General features: G+C 43.5%; 1 protein-coding gene across 1 annotated transcript; it reads left to right on the top strand.

Moving 5' to 3' along the window:
• The first annotated feature begins 1,784 nt into the window (after positions 1-1,784).
• Positions 1,785-8,679, top strand: LOC131251760 (3-ketoacyl-CoA synthase 10-like). The gene is made up of 3 exons (XM_058252695.1): positions 1,785-2,229; positions 6,028-6,653; positions 8,039-8,679. The coding sequence occupies exons 1-3, from the start codon at positions 1,816-1,818 to the stop codon at positions 8,580-8,582; spliced, it is 1,584 nt and encodes a 527-aa protein (XP_058108678.1). The 5' UTR covers positions 1,785-1,815; the 3' UTR covers positions 8,583-8,679.
• Positions 8,680-10,280: the final 1,601 nt, after the last annotated feature.

Raw genomic sequence — 10,280 nt, forward strand, 5'->3', positions numbered from 1 at the left:
CGATTAAGATTTTCTGATTGGTATTAATTCTGGAATATTGTCCATCCACAAAAGGAAGAGTAACTTGGACAGTGTCGATCGCCATACTTTTATAACACGTGTATGGCCCATGAATCACCACCATTTAAAAATCTTCACATTTGCACCACGCTTCTATAGCGCTACAAAACAAAGAAAGCGTCAAGCCACAAATCGGGCCGAGCCGAGCAAGCTGAAGCGAACACGTCAGCGTCATTAAATAAAAGATAATCTCTCAACCACCAACGGCTATTGTTTGACGTTTACAGTAACATCACTTATCACGAGAAATACGATCTCATGTGAGTTCATTCTCATATAAAGTTCGATGGTGACTCTTCAACATCATCCACACGGCATCGTTGTACCGCAATCCAGACCGTCCAGATCACCGATCACTGTGGCTGGAGTAGAAAACAAAGTAATAGTAACCTTTCTTCTTCCCTTCGTATTCGGCCCCTCTATTTTAAGTTTAGCCGTCTATTTAACAGCCATCAAAATTGGATGGTTATTATTGTTTTTTCAGTGCAGTTCTAGACATGCGATCCTTCCACGATATGATCCATAATTAGGATGGTCTGGATTTCTTTACGTTGGTTCCATGTTTGATAAGAATGAGTGATCATTATTTTCAAAGTGGTGGTGAACTATCAGTGGAGTCTGTCGCTTAGCGTGAAAGACGTTATTGTCCCCTGACTTCATTTGAAATGACTATTGTGTCCTGAGTAGTGGCGGTAATGGACTAATGGTGTACCCGGCCCATTTAGCACGGGCCTGGCCCACCATGAGTCGGATTCGGATCTAGACGTTGTTCACCAAGTTGGGCTCGATTTTAAGTTCTTTGACCCACCATGGGTGATGCATCAACCTTCACACTGATGGTTCATTGTGGACTGTGTTTATTGATCTGGGCCGTCCATTTGACCCACCATGGGCGTTGCACCCGCTGCTGAGAACAATAGGTGCTCTAGAGGACTCGGGTCCGGGTAGTGGCTTTGTGCTATGAGGTGGGCCCGACCCATTTTGGCTATTGATCCCTACACCAGCCAGCTAGCTGGTGTGAAAGCTCCATGATGTATGTGTTTTATCCACACCGTCCATCCATTTTTCCAGCTCATTTTAGAGCTTGAGCAGAAAAATGAGGCGGATCCACCAGATCCAAATCTCAAGTGGACTACACAACAGGAAAAGAGTGTTGATTGAACGTCCACCGTTTAAAATTTCCTATGGCCCAAAGTCATGCTTATTTGCCATCCAACCTATCGATAGGCCGCACAAACCTGGATGAATTCAAAACAAAATTTTCAGCTTGATCCAAAACTTCAGTGGCCACCAAAAACTTTTCAACGGTAATCATTCAATCCCCACTATTCTCCAATGTTGTGTTTCACCTGAAATTTGTATCTACCTCATTTTTAGCTTCATGCCTTAAAATGATCTCCCAAAACGAATGGACGGTGTGGATAAAACACATACATAATGGTGGGGCCCACAGAGCTCTGACATCGGCTATCTTCTCATCATGGGCTCACTAGCCAAACCTCATCCTCCCCATGACATCCCTACCTAACAAATACAGTTCAGGGTCAAAACTGTCATTTATCTATTCAGGAGGAAAAAACAAAGAAAGATCACATATTTGAAATCCTACCCAACAAACCATCAATGGCCCATTCATGGCACTTCCAACCAAACACTGTATCTGGTGCGCACATTAACTATCCTTCACCCACTTCTCTTATAAGTTCCCTCTCTTTCGCGCTTTCTTTATTGTATATGTTTTCATAATTTCATAACATGGCAGCAGAGCAGGCACTACTCTCGACAGAGATCGTTAATCGGGGCGTTGAGGCGTCGGGTCCCGATGCCGGGTCTGTAACGTTCTCCGTACGGGTCCGGCGACGTCTGCCGGATTTCCTACAATCTGTAAACCTCAAGTACGTGAAGTTAGGCTATCATTACTTCATAAACCATGCGATCTATCTCGCGACGGTTCTGGTGCTGGTGCTGGCCTTTGGTGCTGAGGTACAGAGCGTGGGGGGCCCAACAGATCTGTGGTCGAAGATGTGCGATGGAGAGAGTTATGACCTTTTGACGGTGATCGCTTTGTTCGGTGTGCTTGTGTTTACGGTCCTGATTTACTTCGTGTCGCAGCCGCGGCCCATCTACCTCATCGATTTCGCGTGTTATCGGCCGTCGGATGAATTCAAGGTGATGTGATCTCATTTGCACGAGTGTGTTTGTGCATACGTGCATGTATTCATGTTGGTGTATGACGCCAATTGCATACTGACGCTGCCCGTGGTGGGGCCCACCTTGATGTTTTTATTATATATCCACTCCGTCCACCTGTTTTGATGGATCATTTTCTGGCAAGATCGTAAAAAGAAAAGAGAGAATAATCTCAGGTAGAGTATTCCATAGTAAACAGTGGTGAATGATAATTAAAATCTTCATATGGCCACAGAAGTTTTGGATCGACCTGATATTTATTGTTTTCCCTTCGTCCAGGTTTATTTGATCTTATCAACAGAACGGATGGAAAATAAACGTTACAGAAACGTTACCATGGGCCCTAGGAAGTTTTTATTATTAGATGGTTCAGTCACCACTCTTTCCTATAATATGGTCCACCTGAGATTTGGAACTGCTTATTTTTTGGACCCATGTGATCTGAAAAAACGGATGGACAGCGTGGATATATAATATATACATCAAGGTGGGCCCCTCCATAAGGACCGCACCATCGCATGTGAGGGGCCGCCCGGACCTAATCTGCTCTCGCTAAGGAGAAATTGACCACTGCAAAAGCGACCTTTTACCCGGAGTCTTTTCAAAGCCCCCCAAAATTTTACTTTCCCAAAGTAAAACATTCTGTACGGAAGCACTATTTGCAGACGAAATTCAGTTTGCATGCACGTGGCTAAATACCTCCCACTACGGTTATAATCCGTAGCTATAGGTAATGATTGCAAGGCTTTTTCTTCCGCAAATAGTGTCTGTACAGAATAGTTTACCTTGATATAGCAAAGTTTGGCAGCATCTTGAAAAGACGCTGGGTAAAAGGTAATGTTTACAGTAGTCAATTTCTCCTCGCTAATTGCGGACTGACACCGCAGAATCACGTGGGTGCATGCACAAACATGGGACGGTGCCTGTGGGCCCACAATAACGTACGTGAACTGCTAATATAATTTATTTTTTTTAATCATTATTTTAAAGCATGAACCGTAAAAGAAGCAAAGCTAAATCTCAGGTGACCGCGCCGCAGAAATATTGGTGATTGAACGCGTATCATTGAAAGTTTTTAATGGTGATGTTTAATCATTACTGTTTCCTGTGGTGTGGTCGACCTGATATTGTCATCAGTCTCGTTTTTTGGCTCATGGACTAAAATGAGCTGAAAATATGAATAGATGGTGCGGATGAAACGCATACATAATGGTGGGGCCAACAGATCACCGTCCAGTAGCGACTCTAGATAATCAGCGTCCAAATCATGATAAAAAAACAAAAAATCTCAGGCAGAGTGTAATGGATGATGATACGTGGGCACTTAGAAATGACTTAGAAATTACTTACGTGGCATAATAGGTAAGTCTCCAAAATAACGGTTTGTAATTTAGATGTACGGTCAGCAGAAGTACCTGTCTACAGGCATGGGAGCCACGGTAAAAAGGGCAAAAACATGTGACTTTTCACTGCGGGTCCCATACCTGTACAAGCGCACGTGGCTTTTTATTGGCGCTTGACCTGTTGGGTATGGACGCAATAGCCGTTCTATTTAATGATCTGAGTACTGGATTGGTGGATATTTATTGAACGGTTTAAAATGGAAAACATCCAACGGTTCCATTTATAAGAAAAAAATCGACGGTTCTATTTACTAATTGTGTGCACCCTGCGCATCAAGCGTCGTGTCCGTCACAGTGTCAAATAATTCCGGTACAAAAGTTTACCTTTAACTACGGTTATAATCCGTAGCTATATATATTGAATGCCAGGTATTTTCATCTGTAAATAGTGTGTCCGTACAGAATTTTTTACTTTGCGTTTTGAAAAGACGCCGGGTAAAAGGTGTCATTCATGGTGGTCAATTTCTCGGGAGAGATTGTAGGAAGTACCGTAACTCGTCGTCCAGGCCAATCGTTCTGGAAATGATGCTAGTTTTGTAGGACATCCGTACCATGCAACCGGTAGGATCCCCGGTGAAGATCATCTTTGACAAAATCGGACCGGTTCGATGGTCATTTGAGCCACTGTATTATAATCAATGGACAACCGACAGTGTGATTCAAAATGGTTATGTGGCCCACTTGATGAACGGACCAGTATAATCTCTGTAATTGATAACCTTAATGGTAATTGTAAACGTTTGCATGGTACAGATGTCCCACGTGAATGACAGGTGAGAAGTTATGGCACCTAAGGCTGTGTGTGATCAATTCACACTTCTCATTTAAGGAAGTTTCAACGCTCACCTTTTTCAGGTGAGAACTCGTGAGCATCTTTACACACGTGTCATGTACCTAAAATCGGAACCGTTCAGTTGATGGGACACCCCATGAAACCCTTATCATATAAAATTTACCCTAATCCAAATTTATATGGGTCACAGATAAGGGGAGGAAAATAAAGGGAGGATACTGTTTCCTTTACACATGGCCCACCATATTTCTTTTATCAGGATAAATTTTGGGTCATAGTGGTTTCATGGGATTTCGCATCAACTGGACGGTTCGGATTTCGTTCCCATCCCCACAAGTTTTCACCTAAAACGGGTTGAGTACTTTTGAAATTCGAATCTCAGGTGCCCTGCGTTCAGGAAAGAAGGTAGATTAAACACCCACCGTTAAAAACTTCCCAGGGCTCACTGAATTGTTTATTTTCCATCCAACCCCTTGATACGGTCACACAGATCTAGATGAAGAGAAAACACAACAAATATCATCTTGATCCAAAACTTTTTGTGGCCCACAATAAGTTTTTACAATCACCACTGTTTCCTGTTCTGTGGTCCATATGAGATTTGGATCGCCTTCATCTTTTAGCCTATGGCCTAAAATGAACTAGAAAAAAGGATGGACGGTGTGGATATACAACATATGCATCGATGTAGGCCCCACGGTTACGGACTCAACGAAGGGGGTGTTTCACCGGTTGGACCATTAGCTACCGTCTATCCAGATGATAACTTCCAATTTTTCGTGTACGGAAGACATCTAATCCGTCCATGATAATTGTAATATTAATTCCTCTTGTGTAAGTTCGTACATGTGGGGTCCATGGCCGGTTAATCCAATCCATTGACCTGATGGACCACGTCCAAAAAATCTCCTCAGATGGTAAATTCTAACCATTCTATTAATGGCATCCAAATACATGGTTAAGGGAAAATTGAAGGAACAAATATTGGATGACTAAGGTCTTTCAGTTGGGGAGGTTTTTTTTTTTTTTTTTTTTGGGAATGGTCCACACCTGATGGTGGCCATCAGACCAATGGGTTGGATTACCCAACAATGACCACACAACATGTAAATCCACTCTTCAAAAGAGAGAGAAAGTCGGCCTCCGTTGTCTTATATTAGCTATACATATAGTTTTTTACCTGATTTAATCGGAATCGGGTCCATATCTGAGGCTGGATTAGTGACTCGCGTTTAGGTCCATGGAATCTGATCCGTTTGAATTTTGGGTCCCTTATGATACCTACGCATATTATTTTTAGTCTTATTTCTTGAATGGACCTAATCTGATCTGGAGCCGGACATAGATCCAGACCCGTTATAGACCTGACAGCATTTCGAATTCTAACTCGCACTCGACTCAGTGAGTTTTCGAGCCAAGTCAATGAGAAACTCGGTTTTTTGCATGACTCAGCTGAGTTTTAGAGACTTGTCATGTCAACTCGACACGACTCGCAATGACTCGGCCGAGTAACTCACCAATGGAATTTGAGTCAACCTGACCGGTCGAGGTATAGCTCTAACATACGACTACTGTTCTCAGGTATCAAAGCAGGACTTCATTGATCTGGCCCGGAAATCCGGCAAATTCGATGAGCCCAGCCTCGAATTCCAAGCCAAAATCCTACAGTCATCAGGCATCGGCGACGAAACCTACATTCCCAAAGCGATCATGTCTCCAGCCAATTGCGCCACAATGAAAGAAGGCCGCATCGAAGCATCAACGGTCATATTCGGTGCCCTCGATGAACTCTTCGAGAAATGCCGCATCCAACCAAAGGACATTGGCATACTCGTCGTGAACTGCAGCCTATTTAATCCGACACCATCGCTATCGGCCATGATCGTAAATCACTACAAGATGAGGAGCAATATCTTGAGTTTCAATCTCGGCGGTATGGGATGTAGCGCAGGCATCATCGCACTCGATCTGGCCAAAGACATGCTAGAAGCGAACCCACATAGCTTGGCTGTGGTGGTGAGCACCGAAGCAATCACGTTTACTTGGTACAACGGCCGCAACCGTTCGATGTTGATTCCCAACTGTTTCTTCCGCATGGGTGGCTCTGCGGTCCTTCTATCGAACCGCAGGCGGGACTTCCCGCGCGCAAAGTACCAGCTCGAACACATCGTGCGCACGCATAAAGGGTCTGATGATCGGAGCTTCAGGTAAGGAGTATTGGGGTTTCAAGACTCGGTGACTCGGCCCAACTCGTTTGGACTTGAGTAACTAGGCTGAGTTGGGTCCAGTGACTGGGACAACTCGTTCTGGCCTGAGTCAACGAGGCTGAGTTGGGCGAGTCACCCACACTTCATGCGAACTTATTGGTGTCTGATTGGATTGGACTTGTCTAGAGCTGGGCATCGAGTTAGATCGAGTTAGGGCTAACCCAATAGGCCTGACTCGAATTTGAACAAACTCTGTACCAAGTCCAACATGCCTAACTCGATCTGAGTCTGGGTCTGGTCTAGACTAATCCGAACAGAGTCCAATCCAATCACAAGTACTAAGTCGAGTCCAGTGCAATGGGTATTCACAGGCTGAAATAGGCACTCAAAAGCCTAGATTCACTTGCCAGAATTGTTGCCTCTCCATCAACTACGCGGCATCTCAGATCTAACGTTTCATATCTGAGTTATATATATATACACACACGAGTCGAGTTAGGCTCAAGTCAAGTCAAGTTACCAGGTGACTTGAACTCGACTCAATTTGAGTTCAGATTAGACAAAGTCAACTTGATTCAGATCGAGTCAGATTTGAACAAGTCGGACGAGTTGAGTTTGCCGAGTCGTCTGTGCCCAGGTCTAGACTTGTCCAAGTTGACTCAGAGTTTACTGGGATGAGTCTTCAATCCATTACTTTGTAGTGGGCCACTGGGAAGTCAATCGATTTGTGGCATATTCGTGTGAGATCTGCCCCATTCATTCAGGTGGGGCCCACTACTTGTGTGTTGTGACATGAAGATCAGGCCGGTCTGCTTGCTCGGCAGTTGCGATTCATATTACCAGTGTGTGTTGCTCTATGGGGCCCTCGTGCAAGTATGATTGGATAATCTGGGCCATGTTCTAATTATCATCATCTAAGACTCATCCAATTAATTGGGATCGGCTCCTGTGGTCCACTAATAAATCTGCAAAATGTTTTGACCATTGGATTATTGACTTGAATGTGAAGCGTTCAAATATCAACTTTCAACGGTCCACATTAAGCTACACATATCGAGTAGCAGTGTAAATTTCTCACCGTCCCATGTCGAGTAGCACAGGAAACGTGGACGGCTTTGATGATCCCATGCCTTTGCATGTGGGCGCCGATGAATGTTGACGATCCCGAGTCTATAGGCAAAACGGAGTGGTATTAACCGTCCATTATTTGATGAAATGAGTAACCTGATGAATGGCCTGGATCTTATACAAACATGACACATTGGGATATTTTTAAGCTGGGCCCATCCAAAATATTGTATTGCCGGCCCATTGCCATCCTTACACGTGTGGCAGTAACCACCATGCTTTCTTGCTTCTCACGTGCTGCATGAACCTTGCCTCAGATGCATCCACCAGAAGGAGGATGATCAACGGCTCAAAGGCATAGCCATAAGTCGGGACCTGATGGAAGTGGGCGGCCACGCTCTGAAGACCAATATCACCACCCTGGGCCCACTCGTCCTCCCCGTCACCGAGCAGCTCCTCTTCTTTGCCATGCTGATGTGGCGAACCGTCTTCGGTGGGCCCGACGGATCAAAGCCGTACATTCCCAGCTACAAGCTCGCATTTGAGCATTTCTGTGTGCATGCGGCGAGCAAGAACGTGCTCGACGAGCTGCAGAAGAACCTGGGCCTCAGTGACAGGAACATGGAAGCTTCTCGAATGACGTTGCACCGGTTCGGGAATACGTCGAGCAGCAGCATATGGTACGAAATGGCGTATCTTGAGGGGAAGGAGAGAGTGCACCGAGGGGACCGTTTGTGGCAGCTTGCGTTCGGGTCCGGGTTCAAGTGCAATAGTGTGGTGTGGCGGGCCCTCCGTCGGGTCAAAAGGCCCACTAGGAACCCATGGCTCAACTGTCTTGATCAATACCCGGTCCGAACCTAGCAAGCAACTGTAACGTCTTTATCCCCTTAAAGTACTGCTTTCCGTCAAATACTGAAAATGTCACTTTATTATGATAATTGTATTATTATTACTATTATTTGTTGTTGTTATTGCCACTATTGCTGCCGCAACAAGGTATGGTGCATGCAATACATGTGGAAAGAGGAGAGAGAGGTTAAAAAGATGGTATAGGTTGGTGTTGGCTACGGACAAAGATTGAAAGAGTTAATTAATGAAGTGTATTTTTAAAATATATTTCTCCCATGTTTATTTATTACTTTGGCTTACTTTGTTGAAGTTGATGGATAAATTAGATATCTAAACCGTGTCTAATGTGAGTTAATTAGAAAGTGTAGAGTAGAGAGAAAATGATATTGGCTACTTTCATGGAAATTTTTTTTATGAAAATACCTTACTCAAAAGGCAAGATACATAAATGCCTTTTATTATTTATTATTACTATTTATAATCTCTCAATGATTAATTATGGGTGGAGGTGTATACGAGTTGATCCGAGTCGAGTTTTGCCCAGCTTGGTTCGACTCGGCCAGCAAAATACCCCAGATTGAACTTGGCTCGGCTCAGTCCTTGAGCCTAAATGGCCAGCTCGGCTTAGTTCAGTCAGCAATATAGGCCAATCCATGTAGAGTTCAAGTCAAGATCAAGCCGAGTTCACCTATACATCATTTTCACAAATATATAAACTGTACCTTTAAAATCTCACTATATGTAAAATAACCGTAGTGATTTTACATGTATTTCATCAAACACCTTGTAAGCAACATTTTTTTTTTTTTAATTTTTTTAAAAGTATTTGTTTCATATACATATCTTCCTTGCCACCAACCACACTTCATTCAGTTAGTTCATCGACCACTTGGTGAGCAACATCAATATCAAATTAACCAAGTCATCGAATTTTGATTCAAGTTCGATTCCAATTGGGTTGGATCTGAGTCGAGTCGAGCTCAATTTGAAATTTTTTCAAGCTCAAAAAATCAGCTTAACTAGACTCGAACTCGATTTCAAACCGAGTCGAATCGAGCTTTTTTGAGTCGAGCGAGCTAACCAAGTTAACTCGGTTCGCGTACAGCTCTAATTGTGAGGGTGAAAATATTCGATGACTATTCACGTTATACATGGCATAGATTGTTATGAAAAATGCTCCAGCAAAGACTAACGACGAATGTAGGTTTACCCAAATCGCATACGAATGTGGGATTTTTACCTGCTTACCTAACTTCTAACTGGGTTGGAGTGTCTACTTATCCGTTTACTCAAGGGTGTTTTTAAAATTTACCCAACCAATGATACTTTTATAATTCCACGCTAAGAATCAGGTCGGTCTACAAATCATCTGGGCCACATTTAACTGATGAACTGTACGGTCGTGAAAGAACTGTCCGAAGCTTTCTAAACCGTCCAATTATTTCTAACATCACAGCATACCTACTGATTTTACCACATTTATGTTTTAGCAATAGCATACAAACGGTGAGATCCAAGTGATGGTGGATTGGATATTTCACTTGTTTCCAATGCTGGCATATATACCAGCGTGTGAAATAGTTTACCTCTACACACGTGTGGAATTAGCAAAAGCTCCGTTATGTAAGCTAAGAAAGGAAAATTATTTGTACTCCCGCTCCTCGTGACACTTGATATGCAGGCACGTAGAAATTGCTCAGAGGGATACTT

This window comes from Magnolia sinica, chromosome 7, assembly GCF_029962835.1.
Source record: "Magnolia sinica isolate HGM2019 chromosome 7, MsV1, whole genome shotgun sequence".
Classification (NCBI taxonomy): Eukaryota; Viridiplantae; Streptophyta; class Magnoliopsida; order Magnoliales; family Magnoliaceae; genus Magnolia; species Magnolia sinica.

What these genes read in the sequence shown, in the direction of transcription:
- LOC131251760 (XM_058252695.1), top strand. Translation starts at nt 1,816, where the DNA reads ATGGCAGCAGAGCAGGCACTACTCTCGACAGAGATCGTTAATCGGGGC. An exon ending in GGCCGTCGGATGAATTCAAG is followed by an intron (nt 2,230 to 6,027) that starts GTGATGTGATCT and finishes TACTGTTCTCAG; the next exon opens with GTATCAAAGCAGGACTTCAT. An exon ending in TCTGATGATCGGAGCTTCAG is followed by an intron (nt 6,654 to 8,038) that starts GTAAGGAGTATT and finishes ACCTTGCCTCAG; the next exon opens with ATGCATCCACCAGAAGGAGG.